The following is a 20,047-nucleotide window of genomic DNA, read 5'->3' as shown; positions in this document are numbered from 1 at the left end:
AAATGAATTGTTGTGTCCAGAAGGTGTGTCTAGTATTTCTGAAATAATGCATAAGTAATATCTCCCAAAAAGTTCAAATGCAGAGGAAGTGGTTTTTTACTTCACTGTTTTTATCAGATTGGTGAAGACATCAGAAAACAAAGGAGACAGGATTTGAGCAGGGGAGGAGGCTGGGGGAGAAGTGTCCTGATTTTATTTTTCACTACTTCTTCCCCCAAGTCTTCTTTCCAGTAGGGCTGATCCGTGGCTGCTCAGGTAGTTATTCCTGCTGTTGACCACTTGAAAGACCAGATGTAAAGTTTTGGATCTGGCTTTTTTTTTCCCTCTAGAAATGAGAGTATTTGGGTCTATAAACAACATAGCCCCAGGCTGTTTTTATGGAGGTGGTGGTGTCTCACCATTTTGAAAGAGCTGGAGTGCTTATGTTTCCTTGCATTTTAATCCTAGCTTCTAAAATCTACATCTTAAGAAGCAGCAATCTAATTCAGAAGATGAAAAACCATGCTGTTTTCCTATCAGCTTCTCATATCTTTGTGGATCCATTGGGTTTTGTAAAAAGTAGGAGATGCAGAGTGCAAAGAAAAATCTTTTCCTTCCCACTCTCTGCTTCACAGCCCTCCAAGGAAACACTTGCACTACTACTGATCTATGCACCAGTAGAAGCCAGTTTTACTGTTTTGGTTTCAATTCAGTTTTATCTGAGGCCAAATATTCTGTGTCTTTTTCCTCTAAAGTCTGTGCTCAGAAGTGATGCTCAGAAAGGGGAAAATTGTATTTTATAAAATATTGCACTTAATCATCACATACTTTTATGTCTTATCTGTTGCCGTCAAAATTCTCATGCAGATTTCTCAAATTTGGGGTTAGTTCACAAAAGCTGTGTTGGGAATTATAAAGGCACTGTTTCTATTGCTTTTCTTTATTTGAATATTGTTGCTCATCTCTTTATAGGCAACTTGGATATTGTACCCATGTTTTTTAATCTTCAGTTTAAACAATTTACAGCAGCTAGGATTTTTGTTTGGTTTTCATGTTTCTTTTCAATGCAAAAATATATTCTTCTTTTTTGCAAGTGTAAAAAAGAAGAATATATTTTTTCTTCTTCTCTGGCAAGTGTATGAGCCACCTTTTATAACATTTCTGTGGTTTTTTTGAAGCATGATCTAGTTCTTTCAAAACGAAAACCATCATCTCAAAATCAAAGTAATACAAGAATAAATTTGAACATATGCTGTTGGTTTCTAGATATCACTCTTCATAAAATCTGATAGTGATGTGCACACTCTGTAGCCTTTTCTTTTTTTCCCTAGAATAAGCATTGAAATTTGGTGTAGAGGTTGTTATGACTTTTATTTATTTTAAGGTTTGTAAGGTCACTCAGTGTGAAATTTATACTTCAACAGAAATTTTAGGGAGGAGTAAAGTTTTTTGCAACCAAAATTCAGGAGTTTGCTCAACTCCTTTTGTAATCTCATCATCACAGTAAGGCACCTCTAACTTTTAACCTTGTGATGTATTTCTTATCTGCCCCTAGTAAACTCTGTGGCTGCTTTCATCCTGTATCTGTTATGTATATATTTGTACAAGTCTTGAAAAATACTCTTTCTGGTTGTTGCTAGCTATTGATTTATTCTGTAGATTATGTCATGAAAGAAATACATCTGTCATTTCTTTAGGTAGTTTTAGCAAGCTCTTGCCTTCTTGCTTTCTCAGGTCTCAGTGGCCTTTGGCACTTCATCTTTTGTTACCTTGAACATCCTCATGCTGATCACTTAATTCTATTTCTGATCTTTCCACAAAATAGGACAAAGAAGTTGCCTGTTGCCTTTTAAGTGTATTCAGAATAAAATATTTTTTGTTTTAGACACACTGTAAATACAGAATTTTAGAAGTCTTGAGGTAATATTTAAATAAATTCTTTATGCATCACTGCAACACTGCTTTGAACTGTAAGGATTTTTAAACTATAAATATAACTTGGAAATGTTGCACCTTAGAATTGACTTCCTTAAAATGTGGACTCTTGTCTTTTAGGGAGTAACTGGTGCTTTGGCAGTTTTGATGAAAGATGCAATTAAACCCACACTAATGCAGACATTAGAGGTAAGTATGGCTCATGATGCCTGCCCTTCTCCAACTTTCAAATTCCATACTGTGCTGATCATGCTTCTCTTCAGCAGCTGTGCTTGACTTTCAACATTCAAACCAGGGTCTGATCCATAAAGGCATTCTAGCAAACATTCATTTCTTTATGTTAACTGTTCAACTCTACCTGTATTTATATATTTTTGTTGTGCTTTTCCTTTTTTGAGATCTGGCTATAGTCATAATTTTACCTAGTGTTGCAAACAAGCTGCAGTGCATTGTTGAGCTGCTTCTGAGCACAATGGGAGGGAGGTTCATCTTCTAAGTCACAGATTTACTATTTCCCACCTTGTTCTCCTGGGGAAGAGTCCTTTTTGTGTATTTCTTTGTATGTTCTCATGACAATTCCCACAGCCCAGCATTTTGTGTGGAGAAAAGGTGCTTTGCTGTGGCCGTTCTAATCTGTATTACAGTTTGTGCCATTCAAAGTCACAGGAGGGTCCTTTCAGCTGTTTATGCATTTTCAAAAGATGGCTCCCAGCCACCCTATCTTGCCACAGTGCCTTCATGGACTAAATGAAGCTTTCATGGGCTCTGAGAGGAATGTTTTACACCTACCCTAGTGAGCTTTCTTCCATGAGTTTAAAGAATGTAGAATTAGTGGAAGCTAACTTCGTGCCTGGGCAGTCTGGTATTGATGTTTTGGTGGGAAACTGATGAGCAACATTCAAGGGGAGAAGGAGAAAGAAAAATGAGAAAATAATGAAGCATCTTTGAAAAAAATGCACTTGGAGAAAAAGCAGTGTCTATCTTTTTTTCATTTGACCGTCAAAATTACATAGCTGGAGTATTTCACTATGATTCTTGATATGATGAAAAGTTGAAGAATGCAGAAAGATACCAGTGCAATCACTAGTTGACAAAAATGTCTCATTTTCTACAGCATGTTGAAGTGATAAATTTTTGCTTGTGAGTTTGGACGGGAACAACTTCCTAGTCTCGGGGAATATTAGGAAAACAGAATTTAAGTCTATGTTATTTTATTATAGCCATCTTAATTATTTTCTCCTGCAAAGGAAACCTGTTCTTTCATGTGGCTGTCTGAAGAATGTATGTATATGTGTGATAATTTTAATATAACATCCAATAGCAGAAACTGGAGGTCAGATAGCATTGAGAATGTCATGGCCAAAGCTCAGTATTATAATCACCACTCAGATAACATTGTGTGTGTTAAGCACCAGTGACAAGGTAGCTTTGATTCTGACTGTTTAGTCACTCTATTTGCACTTTGCATATCTGTTGGTTTTGTTGCAGTGTTCTGAAAGACAATTATAAATGTCAGGAGAGATTCTTTTGATCGATAGGCATTTGGTTCTGGGACATGCATGCATTTATTTTTTCCCTGCGTTTCTTTATATTCACATTTCTATGCAATAAAATTCCTGCCTTTTATGTGGTATTCTTTTCTAGTCTAATCTATGCTATGGCTGAAACATCTGCCACCATTCATCAAACACTGTTGCTTGTTAGCAGGGCCCTGACCACATTACCCAAAGATTCATTTTGCCCTTATATTCTTCTCACAAAGTTATTTTTAAAACAGCAGACCAAAGCAGCTCAGAAGACTGCTTCATGCTCCACTCCTCCACTTTGAGTCTTAAAGATGAATTTTTGTCACCCTTTGGATACTTGCTGGCTTCCAGGCTAATATGAGTCACCTATCCAAGTAACGGAGATCCCCAGTTTATCTAAATATTTTCCAAGATAGTGCTGTGCTTTGGCTGACGTCCTTTTGGGCTGTGTCGTTGCTCTCATGTAGAATCACAGAGCCTGCTGAGTTAGAAGTGACCCCCAAGGATCACCAAGCCCAGCTCCTTGCCCTGCACAGCACCAACCCCAAGAACCATGCCATGAGCCTGAGACAAACACTTCTAGAGCTCTATCAGGCTGGTGCTGTGACCACTTCCCTGGGAAGCCTGTTCCAGTGCCCAGCCACCCTCTGGGTGAGGAACCTTTTCCTAGTATTCAACATAAACCTCCCCTGACTCAGCTTCAGGCCCTATCACTGGTCACCACAGAAAAGAGATCAGTGTCTGCCCTTCCTCTTCCCCTCACAAGCAAGTTGTAACTGCAGTGAGGTCTCCCCTCAGTCTCCTCCAGGCTGAACAGACCAAGTGACCTCAGCCACTCCTCAAATTACTTCCCCTCAAGGCCCTTCATCATCTTCATGGCCCTCCTTTGGACACTCTCTAACAGCTCAATGTCTTTTTTTACATTTTGGCACCCAAAACTGCCTCCAGCACTGGAGGTGAGGCTGCTACAGCTCAGAGCAGAGCAGGACAATCCCCTCCCTTGCCTGGCTGGCCATGCTGTGCCCGATGCCCCTCAGGACACCCTTGACCTTCCTAGAGATGCAGGGACCCACTCTACTACTGCCTGTGATGTTGCTGCTCTTGAGCTCTCTTCATTATTTTTAATTCTTCATCTGAATAACTGTAAGAGGTTCTACTTTTAATAGCTTCAGTTTAAAAAAGAAAAAGGAGGGGAACAAGGAGGATGTTGTGCCCCACACACTTGAATGTACTCCAGTGCTCCACTTGTGAGTTTAGAGCCCTCTAGCATGACAGATTTTAAGCCAAACTTATCCTAGTATACCCTGGGGTGGTAGATGTAGTAGTATTTCTTCTGCTATAGATAATGCCATCTTTCTGATGAATATGTGAATTGCAAATCAGAAATGAGGATAATGGAAGCCTACATTACACTTGAAATAAACCTAATAAGTAGCATCCAAAAGTTAGCATCTTAAGTTTCCAAAGGGGTTACCAGTAGTAATTGGGCAACATAATCCTAATCCCTTTAGGGAGAATGAGTTCTTAATAAAAGTGTAAGGACCTTTAGCAACAGCACCATGATTTGACGACACCAAAATTAGAAATAATCCTACAGCACATAGGTGGTAAAAAACAGAATAATAAGATTACAGAGAACACAAATACAGCTCAGAATGTGCCATGGACGTGTCTGGCAATTAGGCACAAAACTGTTCACCAAAGCAGATCTTCCAGCTCACTTTGGGGGATGGCAAAAAGACTGCTGGATGAGGGAGAGCAGGAGTTCTGGATGACAACTGACAATCAACTGACAGTTGATTTGACGTAATTTGTAAGTCATAGTGGCTGTGGGTAGCAGTGACTGGAAGGAGCCATTGCAGAGAGAGTAGCCAGATAGAAGTAGCCAGTGCAGCTGCACCCCTCTGTGGTCTGGCCACAAGCCTGTGGATGGGAATTGTGTTAAGCCTTGGAAGTCTGGGGAGTTGCTTCTAAGGGCCTGTGAAAAGGGAGAAGAACAACATGCTCAGTAGATTTGCACCAACTTCATATGGATGTCTGCATGCACTGGAGAAGGGGCTTAGAAGGTCATAAATCAAAAATTACCAAAAGTCAGTCCTGCGTGGAACTGAACTGGCAACTTATGTCAGTGCTTTTTTTCATATGTGAATTGATGTGTGGTTTAATTTGCTGGTTTTTAAAGAGGTTTCGTGGTGGGTTGCTTTCTGTCACAGTCCTGCTACTCTGACACCAGAAATTCTGCCTGGAAGTGTTAGTGATTGACAGTGTTTTATATGCAGGAATGACAGTAAAAATCTGAAAATGGGAGACATGGAGCACTCCATCTACAATAACCACAGACTTTGGTGGAGCTTACTTATATCCAGTGCTGTAGAATTGAGATTACTTTGTTTGGAATGTACATAATGATTTCATAGTGTTTATCTATGTTCCTCATGACAGATTTGTTCTCTTGTCGACTGATCCCTTAATGTTCAGCCTTTATTTATACCACGCGTAACAGAGCAGCTGCTCTATGGGACAGCCCTTTGTAGTTGCAGGCTGGCTGCTCTGGGGTGGTTTGTTGTGTTACTTTTGAAGTGCCACTCATAGTAAAGATGAGAGAAGAATGGTAATAAGTATTATAAACATCCTGCTAGCGGCCAGATAACTTCAGATATTTATTGACATTCAGGGTTTATTTTCTTTTACTGAAACTTGGACAATAATATTTTCTGTACTGAAACCAGTCAGCAGAATGCATCCCTGTGCCACTGTTGGGTTCTCCATATAGTTTGTTAAGAGTGTAGCAGAAATAAGTGGAACAGATGGACTGGCACAGTCACTAAAGCTGGCCTGAGAAGACATTGTTGTCCCTGTTCCATGGTGTGCCTGAGGCTCCCAAGGTCCTGCTGGAGTTCACTCTCTTCAGTACCTAGACTGTACTTTTCTTCCAGGATTGCTCTTGTAAGAAAACATTCCAACTGCTCTTCCTTTCCTTCTGGTGGATTTCAGAGCTTCAGGGGAGCATCTGTCTATGCCAGTGATTTAGTAGTATGTTTGGATTTCAAGTTAGTCATGGGAGCCTCTTGACTTTCAATATTCTGGATTTTGGATCCTGCAGTCCACATTCCCTTTCTATCCATGTTGTGTGGACGAACTCTTGGAAGCACAGTAGCACAGGGAATGTGGGAGGAGACCCTTCTGGCACCTCTCTTTGCATGGGTGCTGCAGTGTGTGCTGGGCTGCCCAGTCACTGGCAGTGGCTGTGGGTCGTGCATCACATCTGCCCAGTGTGTGCTCTGGGCTCTCATAAGATCAGTCCTGTGATTGCTTGCCACAAGAAATTAGGGGTTGGAAGAGTAAAATTAGTCTTACTGAGTAATAAAAGACAAATTGGAATAAACCTTATGGATCTGAGTCTGGTAGCTGGAAATTTGTGGTCCTACTTATTTGACTCATAAGTCCTACTTATGACTTATATGAATGCCAAATAGTGGATTAAAGTAGAAGTAAACCTTCAACTTAGTTTGGTGAGACTTGTTTGCATTTGATTTTTTATGTTTAAGCTCTTTGGGATAGGGATAACATATTTTGCATGGCACCTATTAGTCCGATGCCCAAATTAGAAGCTTTGAAGGCACTTGTAGTTCATGTTAAGTTTTTGTATACCTGTGTAAAATCTCAGTTGATTTTGCAGTATGTGTCCATTAGCAGATAGAAAATGAGAAAAAAAGCTAACCCATAGTAAGCACTATGTTATGATTATAGTGATCTACATAAATTCTCTTGTTACAGGGCACGATTTCTCCTTCATTTACTTTTTTGGCTCCCCTTTCTACTCTGACATGTATGAGGCAGAGTTATCTGAGCTGTAGCTTAATTATGTTGTTCCTGGAGAATAGCCCCCACCCATGTGTGTGCATGTGGCAGTGGCTAAAAAGTTGCTTGTCTTTCCTCTGAGCAAAACAATTAATTATATGCTATTACTTCAAAGGAAGCTATAAGAAGAGATGCTGTTTGTTGATATATCATTTTTGTATATGATTTCTAGTCATCATTACTAAAATGTCCATGTTTTCTGTAAAACACCACTTAGATTACAGTAATGAAATAGAGATTTTCCTATGTAGGTTGTTTCCTTAAGACACTGGTGGCTGGGGGAAGGGAGGAGGAAGAATCAACTTGTATTTTATGATTAATAATTTCCAAGATGTGGTTCAGGGGACTATCAGATGTGCCCTGCAGCTGATCCATAGAACTCTGTCCTCCTTAACTGGTGTTTCTGGTCAAAACTTGAAGGAGGTTGCCTGGTAGGCTGCCTGAAATTTTCAGGGCTGGCAGTATCTCCTAGTACAGAATGTGAGAAGGACATCAATGGAAATAATGTGAAATTGTCTGATACCTTTTCTTTAACCAGCTGGGTGCTTTAAGATGCATAAACACAACAATGGGTATTTGTTTGCCTTATTATTTTGTAGTAGAACAGCTGAAGTGACATTCTTCTTTCTGATTGTGTATTCTGTTTTAGAGAAAAAACAGCAGTTAATGTAATCTCACCTAATCCTAATCCCTTTCTGAGAATGCTTATTTTCTAATTTCTACTTTCCTTTGGATCCCTGCCAAAAATATAAGAGGGAGGCTGAGAACTGCTTTCTACCTCACAAATTTCATATTCTATGAAGTAGCTAATTTGCTTACTCCTTGCCTCTCCTTTCTCTGGTTTAGATTGGAAAACCAATCTAAACCAGAGAAAGGAAAGACAAGGAGTATGCCATTAGACATAGACACCATGTATTTGTATTTACACAGGGAAAATCAACTCTGTCCATTTTCCCTGTATGGTGTCTAGTGCAGACCTGGGCTTCCAGCAGCAGTGAATGTGTTTTCCATTGTGTCAGTATCCCCACTGCACCCCAGCATGTCCCTTGCCATCTCCCTCTCCAGCTCCTTAACCCTTGACTCTGGTCCCTCATAGCTTCTGCTGGCTCCTCTGCCAGTGCAGGAATGGCTGCTGCAGCCAGTGAGGAAAACAGGAGCACACAGGGCTGGAGCTGGGCTCTTCCTTGGGTATCTGCAGTGCTGCATTTAGTGCTTGTAACAGGATGTGTGCCAGAATAGCACACCACAGTACTAGAGCTGTGGAAATATGAAACGTGAACTAGTACAAGGTGGGGTGAGGAAGTTGTGTAGGTTTGCACTACTGTTTATTACCTTTCTAGGAATGAAGCAGGTAAATGAGGTCTCAAGCACCTGAGACGTTCCTCTAAATTGTCTAATAGCATTTCCTTGCTATATGTGCTTTGATTTATTTGTGACTTTGATAAGTCTGAAAAATTATTGAGTTTCTTACATAATGTGCTGGTTTGGCCTGGGATAGGGTTAGTTATCTTCACATCAGCTAGTCCAGGGCTGTGTTTTGGATTTGTGCTGGAGACAGTGTTGGTAACACAGGAATGTTTTGGTAATTGCTGAGCAGGGCTTGCACAGAGTCAAGGCCTTTTCTGTCTCTCACCCCACCATCAAGCAGGCTGTGGGGTAGGCAAGACATTGGGAGGGGACACAGTCAGACACAGCTGACCCCAACTGGGTATTCCCAACCATGTGGCATCATGCTGAGCATACAAAGCTGTGGGAAGAAGGAGGAAGGGGGGACATTTGGAGTGATGGCATTTGTCTTCCCAAGTAACAATTACACATGATTACACATGCTTTCCTGGGCTGAACACCTACCTGCCCATGGGAAGCAGGAATGAATTCCTTGTTTTGCTTTGGTTGTGTATGTGCAGTCTTTACCTATTAAATTGGCTTTATCTCAAGCCATGAGTATTCTGACTTTAACTCTTCTGATTTGCTCCCCCATCCCACTGATAAAGGAGTAAGTAATCAGCTGTGTGGGGCTTAGTTACTGGCTGGGGTTAAACCATAATTCTATACTTACATATATTTTTTTTATCATCCAGGGAACACCAGTGTTTGTCCACGCTGGACCTTTTGCTAACATTGCACATGGAAATTCTTCTGTTTTGGCAGATAAAATTGCTCTTAAATTAGTTGGAGAGAAAGGATTTGTGGGTAAGTAAATATTCAGTTTATTGTATTATGATCTGTTAGTAAATTGGCAATGATGCAGATGAATGGAAAAATTAGCAATTAAAGGTAAGAATGCTATTTCATTATTAATATCAGTATAAAATAATCTTAAAGTTAATGTGTAATAAGACAAAACCACTTCTCTTACCCTGCCTTTTGTCTCAAGTCCCGTCACTGTGGTCCTGTCACCATGTTTGACTCACAAGTGACCTGTTCACTGCACAAGGTGGCTGAACCAGTCAAATGACTGGATTGCATTGAAAGAGGTGTCCTGTTGTTCATTCTATTAGCATTCATCTGGCCTCACTTGATAAACCAACAGAAACCATTCTTTTTTTCCTGATGAATTATTTCTCTACCAGTTCAGTAAACTCAGCCAAATCAGAGGTCAGGTGTCCCTGAGCCAGTGCAGAGGCAAGGTAGAGAAAAGATTGATTCTGCCTCATTTTGGTGGCTGTGAGCCATTCGGTTGGTCCAGCTGCATTGTCAAACCTCACTGTGAGGCCCTTATGTTCCCATGAAAGCATTTGAGTGGGCTGACTCTTTTTATATTGGGAACTCAGCCTTCACAAGCAACAATAGACACAAAGAGCTTACAGTTGCAGGCAAAATAAACTTGTAGCTGAACAATGAACTAGCTTTTATAAAAATTGTTGTGAGTGTTTAAACCTTAGAATTAATTAAATAAAAGGGGGCATTGCAGCCCCTTCACTGGTGATGCCTTTGCACTGCTGCAGCCATTCTTTTCTGAGTCCTGAACACCCAGGTTGGGTTACATTAATCCTAAAGCTGAAGTTTTAGTACCTGTGGAACAGGTTTGAGTACCTGTGGAAAAATGCACTTGAAAAGATGCAGCAATGTGAAAAATGAGGTTTATTATGCTAGTCCCCTTAAACTAGTAGAGAAACATGCATGTATATGCTTATGTCATACCTACGTACAGGAAAGGATTGTTTTTTACAGTGTTGTACAGCTTAAAGGTCTGTTTATTTCCCTCTATTAATCAAACATCCATTCAAAGAGGAACATTTTGCATTCCGAATACATTTATTCAATGACAGTTGAATTCCTGTTTCATTGGGCCATGTTCATTGTTATATGGCTTTGTGGAATGAAGAGCAAAAGAATTTAGGGTAGCTAACATTTTTCATAAGCCATGTGAAGTGACTGTTTCTGTAGTGTGCAATCTTTTCAAGTGAGGAGTTGGTTGTGTATCAATTGAATGAAGGGATGCTGGCAACAGTCTTGAGTCTTGATCCGGGTTTCAGAGTCCAAAATGTGTTGCCTTAGATTTGGATTCCCTTCCATGGAGTGTGTCCCTCAGGCACAGAGAGCATGTCCTTGTATTTCTTGTGCTTTTTTCAGTCTTATCCACCTGTTTGTCTTTAACGCTCTTTTCTGTTTTGTTTGTCTTTGGCTCCAATTTCTCTGCTGGGAGACAAAGCAGCGTAGCTTCAATATAGGAAAACCTTTGTGTGTTGCCAGCTAAAGGCTCTTGTTCAGATTCTATTCCACAGAACACAAATCCCCATGAAACTGGCTTCAGAATAAGACTGCCATCAGCCTTTGCTCTGCAGAGCCAGGAACTTGAGCATGATTTGTGGTCCTTTGTTAGAATATTAAAAGCAATAGTTTTTAGAGTGGCCAACTTAAATAAACTTTTCAGGTAGTCACAAGTGTAAATATTGGTTCTAATGGTTGTAATTACCATAAGCTTTATGGTTTAAAAAAATACATTTTTTTCTGGTAACTAGTCAGAGCACTTGGGCAGAGACAACACTGGGTTATTAAATACTGTCCTGTCCTACCCTACACAACTGAAATCTAAAATGACAGCTCCAAAGTGCTCACCAGTCCACACTGAGGTGGCATCCATACAGATGGAGGGCACAGTGCCTTGTGAATCTGCACAGCAAAGCAGGTAGCAAGAAACTCCACTGCATTCCTGCTCACAGGAGTTTGCCTGAGCCTTCTGTGGCCATTGAAATTCCAAGGGGAAAGTTGATCCTCTAGTTAATTCAGACAGCCAGGGTGCAGAACAGCTATGCTACAGTTAGGGAAGTAGCTGAGTAAGTTTATTCACTCCTGCTAAAAGTAGAAGTTTTCACTGTTCCACATTTCTGTTTTGGGAGTGTTCTCATGCATTAGCTCTGGCACTCATTAAATCTTGTATGAGTGATTACAGCCCTGCCATGTCACTTAGTTGTATTAGCTCAGGAAAGAATTCAAAAGGTGCTAGGAGTAGAGTAAGGTATCTTGCAGAACCACGTGGCTGGGAGAGACATTTGAGGGACCACAGGCTATGAGATTACTCTCAGCTGCATCCAAAGCAGGAACATTAGAAATATGTGACATATTCTGCAATTAAATTAATTTCCTGAATAGTAGAATCAATATCTTAATGTACATACATTAGCTCACTCACTGTGAGATGGGATGATGATATAGAAAATATATAATTCATATATTTGTTTTATATATTTAGTGTTTATAGCTATTTCTTATTAATTCTTTTTTTTTCCACTTACACCATATTTATTTTAGAGCAGAATTTCCTGTTAAGTGTGTGGACAGTACTAAGGAGAATAGCATGGCTTGAATTTGCAGCACAGTTTTACAAACACAGACTTTTCTAACTCTCTGTCCTGGTTTGAGCACCCTCCTTCCTGCAGCTGCCTGTTTCCAGTCCTTTGCAGCCCCTCTGTTTCACCAGCACACCTGTTCCCAGAGCCATGTGACAAGCTGAGCTGGAGACTTGGTCTCGATTGAAAACAGCTACAACAAAAAAAAGCCTTTCCTTCCCCCTCAACAGACAGTGTCTGGACAAACAGCTTTGTGTGACAGGGGGAAGATGAGATAATGCCGCATAAGATGGTGTTTTTCCTGAAATAAATATTTATAGTATTAAAGCTTCATTTGGAGCTTTCAAGTGCCAGTAAAGCTACTGTGGATGCACTAGCTGACCAGACTGAGCCTGCATTGCCAGGGCAGCTAAGCCTGTCTCCTTTCTCAGCCTGCGCTCAACTGCTTTTGCATGACATCCCAGCAGAAACCTATTGCCTTTTTTGTTGGCTTAGGTTTCTGCTGACTTAACACAGAAGCAGTTCAGCCCAGAGTCACAAAAACACCAGAGCTGGTGCAGGAAAGGGTGAGCTGGGACAGCCAGCAGTGAGAAACCAATCTGTTGTGTAGATCCAATTACTTGTGTGACCATGTGCCACGGCCAAGGGGAAAAAAAAAAAGAAAAAAAGAAACACTCTCAAAGCGTTCTTTTAAAATTTATTTTTAAACCTTACTTTTTCTCTCTACCCTGCATTGCCTGTTTCTCTGCTTGCCTTTCAGCTGGAATGGCATCGTGCTGTGCCTTTTGAGTAGTGTCAGGTAACAGTGATGTAGGCAGTCTGCTTTAAAGAAAATATAAATGACGTTTAACCATTGAGTCCTGTTGTGAACTCTCCCTAACTGAAGGCATTCCCTGCTTCAGTTTCAGCTATCCAAGTGAATCACAGGTCTTCATTAGGTTTAAATAGCTTATGCCTTTTAGCTCATCTTTTCCTTTCTCTCTTTCCTGAGCCTTGTTGCTATGTACCAATAATTCAACCTTTTTGCTTAAATTGTGAGTTCTTGGTATGTGTTTTGCTCCTGAACTTTAAGTGCCATGCTGTAGCTGCCACTGCCTGGTTTGCACTTGTTTGTCCTCTCAGCCTCTTGGTGATTCCCTCCTGGGAAACACCACTCCCCCTGGCCCTGCTGAGAGCAGGAGTGGCCCACTGAGGAGGGCTGCAGGCAATTCCTGCATGGGGAGCACCCACACTGAGGCACAGTGAATGTACCTATCATCACACCCTACAAACTGTAGGGTTTGTGGCTCTCTGAACTCGGGGCTTTTCCTGAGCTGTCAGAAATTATTGCGCTATACAACTCCACAGATTGCCCTATCCATCTCTTTCATCCCTTCGTGTTCAGCTGAAGAGAGGGTTTATTGTAAATCAGAAGACAAGCAAAGATCCTTGGAATCCTAAAGCAAAGTTCTTCTCAAGTTTGTTTTTCAGGTTTGGTCTTTATGGTTGTCGATTGTTTTCTTTGCTACTCTTGAGAAGCATATCACATTTGATGCTGAGAGCATGCTCTGGGCAACTTTGTCCTGGTGTTTTTTATCAGGTGAAAAGAGGGGAATTATTGCAAACTGTTGCTGACTTAAGAAAAGTCCACTTTCTATTCCTTTCTTTAGTTGGTACACTTGATTTAATTGGAAAGAATTTGTAGACACAGTAAATTTTTATAGGCCAAGTAATTGACTCTTTTTATTGTGTTGGTACTCTGTTGGTTAGAGTAAGCTAATGATGCTAGCTGTTGTAAGTATCTCAGTACATACAAAGTTTTATTTCAAAGGCTATCCATTTTACATACTCTCAGAGCAGACATTGTTCAACAAGTTTATAAAGCACCTTATAAAAACTGTATATGTTTAGTACACTAAGTGAATAATCTTCAGTAGATTTCTTTTTTAATGTCATAAGATACTTCAATCCATTTTTTTGTGTACTCTTTTTCCAAAAAAGGAAATAAAGCCCAAATACTTTGGCTAAACTTCTCTTGGCGCCACTAGTAATGTGATATTATTACATTTTAATGTCAAGTTCAAGGATTTATTTTTAATATTTTTTTTGCTTGATATCATTAGAAGAGGATTCCGTGCAGTGACCCTCCAGAAAGCTTTAATTTTTAAGAATCTGCCCAACATCTTTCTAGCTTGCATTATTTAATCTCTGACTTCTTCACTCTTACTTTCACAAAAAACCCCAAAATTTAGTGTGATTGCATTCCAGGATGTTGCTCTCTGAACAATGTGGCTGTTCTTGTTAAAGTGTTAAAGCAAAGCTAAGGTTTCATAGTACAGGGTGGTTGAGAGCATTATCAGTGTAGCTGTTGCTTGCCTACTCTGACCTAGTTTGTGTACTCTGATCTAGTTTGTGTACTGCAAACTAGAAGAAGGATGTTCAGAACTTTACAGTACTTTCTCTGACCCCATTCATAGTGCAGCTGCTCGAGCAGCTGTGCTGGGCACAGCTGTGACAGTGGGCTGTGGGGAGGGAAGGTGATACTGTGTTAGCTGGTATTGCTGTGAGGCTCTTAAAGTCATGGTCTAATAATACAAGTCTCAGTGGTACCACAAACTGCAAAATAAGGTGCCATTACTGCCAGAAGATCTGTGAATCTGTGCCCTTCACTTGTGAGTGGTGGTGCCATTCACATCCAGGCTGCCCTTTTTATTACTTTCCTCACAGCTGCTGAGGTAAAAGTAAACTCAATTGCTTTCACTTGTTGTAAAGTGGGGAAAAAAAATCATGCTTTTAAAATCTTAGCAAATTTTCTTGCCAGTAAGCAGGAAAGTCTTCAGAGATGAGATGTAGTGCAATGGGTGTTTCTTCACTGGCATGAAGTCAGAGTTCTGGGTGCTGAGTTTACTTACTGCCTTGTCACAAATAATCTAGATGCAAATCATGCTTGCTTGTGGCTTGCTGCAACTGGACATCAGGTGACAATGATTTAAATTTTACCTATTTGTGCTTTAGTGCTTAAAACAGTCTTGAAATAATTTATTAATTATCATGTGAAATGAGAAACAGATATTTTCTTATCTTTTTGTGCATTCAGAGTCCTTAAGAAAGTTCTGACTCTACCTTGTCACTGCAGTTTTCTATAAATTTTTTCTTCAGCTCCTTAGCATACATTGCAATATAATTCTTTTCAGAAGAAAGATTGAGTAGAAGAGAGCTGTCCTGAATGTTTTTGTGTATAAGGAAGCATCCTAGCATTGACTTCATTATCATATATCACTGTATTTCAGAGCTGAATTAATTTGAAATCCTATAAATTATGCAAAGCTGGACTCAAAACTGAAAGTTGGTATTGATCATGAACTATTGAATTATGTCTGACAAATATCACACTTGGCATAAAAAAGTTATGTTTTTCCCAGGCAGGGAGGTGGTGCTATTTTGAAGACAAAGCCTCCTAAATTATGGACTGTCTTGTAGTGAGATTTTACCTTCTTCATTAAAAAAAAAAAAAAAATCTAAAAAACATGTTGGAAATTCACTTAGTCTTTCCTTGCTACAAAGCATATTTGTAAATGTTTGTTCCCAAATCTGCTGTTTATATCCAGAATTGCAAGGGGCAATTTACAGGAATAAAATAACATGTGATTATAAATCATCAGCCTTTTAGCTGAGTTCTCTGCTTTATCTGACAAGCATATCAAGTGGTCTCCTTCATAAACTGACTTAGCTCCAGTTTGGAACCAGCTAGGATTTTTAACTCTTGCCATGGCCAGTTGGGACTCATTTGATCTGTTTTTTGTAATACTGTGTTACAGCTTAGTCCCCTCTTTCTCAAGTGATAATTTTTAGTAATACTGACTCTAACTAATCAAGCACGCATTTTCCACACATGACCGTGATTGACTTAATACTGCTAGGTTCCCCGACCCCTCCCTGATGTTTGCAAGTATGAAGTTCCCAAATCATAGGTCAGATTTTTGTTACTTTTCTCCAATGGCTCATTGGTCAGATTTTTGTCACTTTTCTCCAATGGCAGTAACTCTTTACTGCAAGTAGTTTTTATTCTGTTTCTCTTCTTTGTAAATCCACAGAAACCTTTTCCCCGTGATACCTTTTCAAGCTTTGCTGTTGCCAATAAACTCCATCCGTGTTCCTCAGTCTTTCTGTGGACATGGTTTAACAAATATTAAATGGGAGTCCTGGGGCTGGTCCTCTCTCCTGTCCCACAGTTCTTGTGTGGTGGCTGCCTATTCTCCCCTTAATCATGTAGTAATGTTCCTCTAGCCTGGTTAACAGACTCCTAGGTATTGCTAGCAGGTTCTTTTGTTCCTCATCATTGAGGAACAAAAGAACCTCCATTGAAACCTAGCAGGTTCTTTTGTTCCTCATCGTTGATGAGATTTTGTATTTTCATCACAGGAGAAAGCTTTTAATCTGGCATGGCCTCCCTTTGGTAGACAAAGGTTATATTTCTTACTTATTTCATTTTTTTAAAGTTATTCTCTTCTTAAAAATCTGTTAGAAAACCATCAAGTCTGTACTCACTCAGACTTTCCCCCATTACTTGAATATAGGTTTTGATACTTTTTAGGCACAAGGCACCAAAAGAAAAGGAACTTATTTCAGATGTTGATACAAGCGTTGTGGTTTGTATTTTCTTCTTCTTCCAGGATTTTGAAAATTCTGATTCACACTTTATTAAGAGAAGTGCATTCAGCTCTTGTGTATTTTGGTTTTTTAATTCCATTTTTAATATATTACAGTATCCTCCCATCATTAGCTTCTCTGTTTTAATTTGTGGGGCTGAAGATTTATTTTAATTTGTTTGCATTTCCTTTGCAGGTTCTGACACTTGTTCCCTAGCATAGCAGCTCACTCTGTCTTTTCCTCTCTTTTAGAGCTTATGTAATTAATAATGACATTATCTTCTACTCAAGAAGTTAACCCTGCAGGATAGCAAAGCTGTTTATTTGACTGCTTTTCCTCCTAGTGACCAGGAGTTACCACTGTTCTCATGCCAGATGTCATGTGAGAGACCAGGCATTTTAATTTGTACATTTAGAGAATTTTGAATTAATGGGTGATTTCAGTATGAAGAAAGAAATTTTAATGGCTACATGACAGAAAATAATTAAGAGATAGCGTGGCCTTCTCACAGTTATTTTCAATGGAGCTTTTATTGTTTCTGGGTGGATGGATGCTGCTCTGTGCCTCACTGGAAAAGGAATTAAATGGTTTTCTCACAGACTGGAGCTGTGCAGGGGCACATGTGTGTTGGCTGTATGCTGAATGAAGTGTCACACCACCACTGAGCTGGCTGAGTTGCAGACAAGCAGAGAACCAGACATGTGTAGCTTATTTGAGAATTCCATGTTTTCTTCCCTTCACATGGGTTTTCGGAGCAGAACGGAGATGCGGTGAGATGGGGATGGGATTGTACACCTGGGCAAGGTGCTGCAATGATGGTGGGGAGGCAGGAAGGGCCATGTCAGTGTTCCTTCTGGCTGGCTCCTGAGCAGCTGATGCCATGAGGAAACCTGTCCTGTCTCCTCTTTCTGGCCCAGTGGAAGGCAAGGAGACAAAGCTGCTGAATCCATCGCCTGCCACCAGCAGCACACGGTCTCTGCTGGAGACCTCCTGGTCTGTCACGAGGCTGTGGCACTGCAGTGCCTGACAGGAGCCATACATCTTATTCCCACCTCCATCCTTCACTGGCTTTCTGGCCTTAAGCAAGTAATTTCAGCCTCTGTGGCTGCACATGTAATCCCATTCTTCTCGATGTGTTCTTTCAGTTTATGAACTTTCTTGGGGGCAAAAACTGTCTTGCCATAGCAAAAGGGGAGATGACAAGCATTGCTGTAACACAAACTTTAAGGTAACAGGGCTTTTGTAGAGCCATAGCAGCTGCCAGTACTTAAACATGCATCAGGAATTTTCTTACAAGCTGACATGGTATTTTAATGTCCTGTATGCTGACCTCTTCTGCAACATGTTAGAGATTAACACAACTCTTTCCTCTGGCAGTGATATTCATAAACTAAATGGAGTGTACAACTGTTAAGGGCTATCCATTATTTTCAGTCTAAGGATAGTTACCCAGAGGTAAAAATAGATAGGAAGGATCTGTCATTCATTCAGAAAGTAGGGGCACTGCCCAGTTCCTGATAAATAAAATACCATTCTAGTGAGTAGAAACTGATGACATTGCAACTTCTGTTCATTTTCCTTCCCTCCCCAAGTTAGCAATCTTACCTAGTTTTAAAACTCCCAACACATAAGAAGCAGTTCCTTTTGTTCTCTTGTTGCCAACTGGTTGTATTGTTTTTATTTATAAGAAGAAAAGAACCAGGGTTTAAAAGAATTGCAAGCAGTAAAACATCATGTATGCTAGGAAGTTCTTTTAATTCATCACTTGGCAAAGGAAATAAAAGCAGGCTCCCCAGCTAACAGCGTTACTTTTGCTTAGGGTTATTTGGCAGAAAATCCATCATCCTCTCTCCATTTGTGAGTATTTCATATTGACTTACACCCTTTAGCAGGGGTCAGCAGGGCAGAGTATGCATAAAGAGTTCAAGTCCCATTTCAAAGGCTGAATTTTAATTTTAGTGGATGGTTTATTTTTAATATCAGTTGAAAATGCTAGCTCTTTATTAGACTTTTGTTTGTTTGGTTTACTGACCTTTTGATCCTGAAACCTAATGTTCTTTTTATGCACAACTTGTGTAAGAATTAGTTTTCTTCAGACATCTACATCATGTTGGAGAAACCAGTGTTTGCTTTTTATTTTCTGACTCATTCTGAATCTGCAGGCAGAAGTGTTTTGTTTTCTGAAAGCTTTTGTAATTAAAGTTGTTAATAATGTACACATATTGAAATGTTTGCAATGTTTGTTTATTTATTTCATATATTTACTTTTGGAACGGGTGACTTAATTCATCAAGGCTCCAGAGAAGTCAATACAAACATGGAATGTGAAAAGGACATAAATATATGTATTTCCATTTCTAATTACAGGAAATATAGCAGGCAAAGTTTTCATAGCATCTAGTACAAATTTGCATTTTACAGAGTTGATTTTCTCTTTTCCTCTAGTATTCAATAAGCTCAGGCACACTGAGAGCTCTGTTAACAGGGGTTTCAAAAACCATTATTTAAAGCTACGTTTTCTTATTCAGGATCAGAACTCTGATATGTTTTCTTTTCATCCTGTGCTGCCCTCTCTATGAGCCCAATTAACCTTTTCCCCAAACCACATTATTTTAAGATTATGTCTTTAGATGTTCCTGGAAGAAAAGTGCAGATGCTAAGGGCTCCAAATATTTTTATTTACAGATGTTTTGTTTTTTCCTCAGAAATGAAGTACCCTATGGTAATACAATGTAAAAGAAAAATACTGTGATTTCTCTGAAAATATACTAACTTTAAATTGTTGTTTTGTTGGGATTTTCTAGTTTTCAGGCAACAAACTATATGTTTTATTGTATGCTGGGTATTTTAACAGAAAATAATTACTGAAAAATAGTTATTTCTCTTTGAGAACAGAAAGTATGTTTGTTTACATATCTGATTTTATCATCTAATTGGATTAACTTTAAAGAAAAGTTCAAGAATTCAGGTCTAGGGATGTAAATTTGTTTCTAAACCGTTTTTAAACATGGTAATGAGATTGCAAATAATGCTAGGTTATGTATGGCCAGTATAATTTGTTAATGGGAAGAGTGGTGTTTTGGCAAAGAGGCAAGGTGCTTTTGAAGGTCGGCTGCTGACAATATTTGAAAGTGTTCGAATGCTGCTGTCTGGTTCTATAAAATAATACATTAAAAGAAAAGATTAATATCCAAAATGGTATCTCTGGGTCAGTTTAATGCTCTGACCTTGTAATTTAATTTTTGCAGTTTTATAAAGCTGCTGTTTAATTAATTTGATTTGATTGAGGAAACAGATCAGATTACTACAGTAAGAGAAAATGTA

General features: G+C 39.5%; 1 protein-coding gene across 1 annotated transcript in view; it reads left to right on the top strand.

The window, feature by feature from the left end:
• The window catches only part of MTHFD1L (methylenetetrahydrofolate dehydrogenase (NADP+ dependent) 1 like), a 125,777-nt gene that overhangs the window by 29,628 nt on the left and 76,102 nt on the right, over positions 1-20,047 (top strand). Inside the window, exons 11-12 of the mRNA XM_036380096.1 lie at positions 2,035-2,103; positions 9,383-9,494. Coding sequence (XP_036235989.1) covers positions 2,035-2,103; positions 9,383-9,494 — 181 coding nt within the window. The remainder of the gene's footprint in view (positions 1-2,034; positions 2,104-9,382; positions 9,495-20,047) is intronic.

Source organism: Molothrus ater, chromosome 3 (genome assembly GCF_012460135.2).
Source record: "Molothrus ater isolate BHLD 08-10-18 breed brown headed cowbird chromosome 3, BPBGC_Mater_1.1, whole genome shotgun sequence".
NCBI classification, from domain to species: Eukaryota; Metazoa; Chordata; class Aves; order Passeriformes; family Icteridae; genus Molothrus; species Molothrus ater.
Note: the sequence above shows the minus strand (reverse complement) of the source record. Positions and strands in the feature narration are given on the sequence as shown.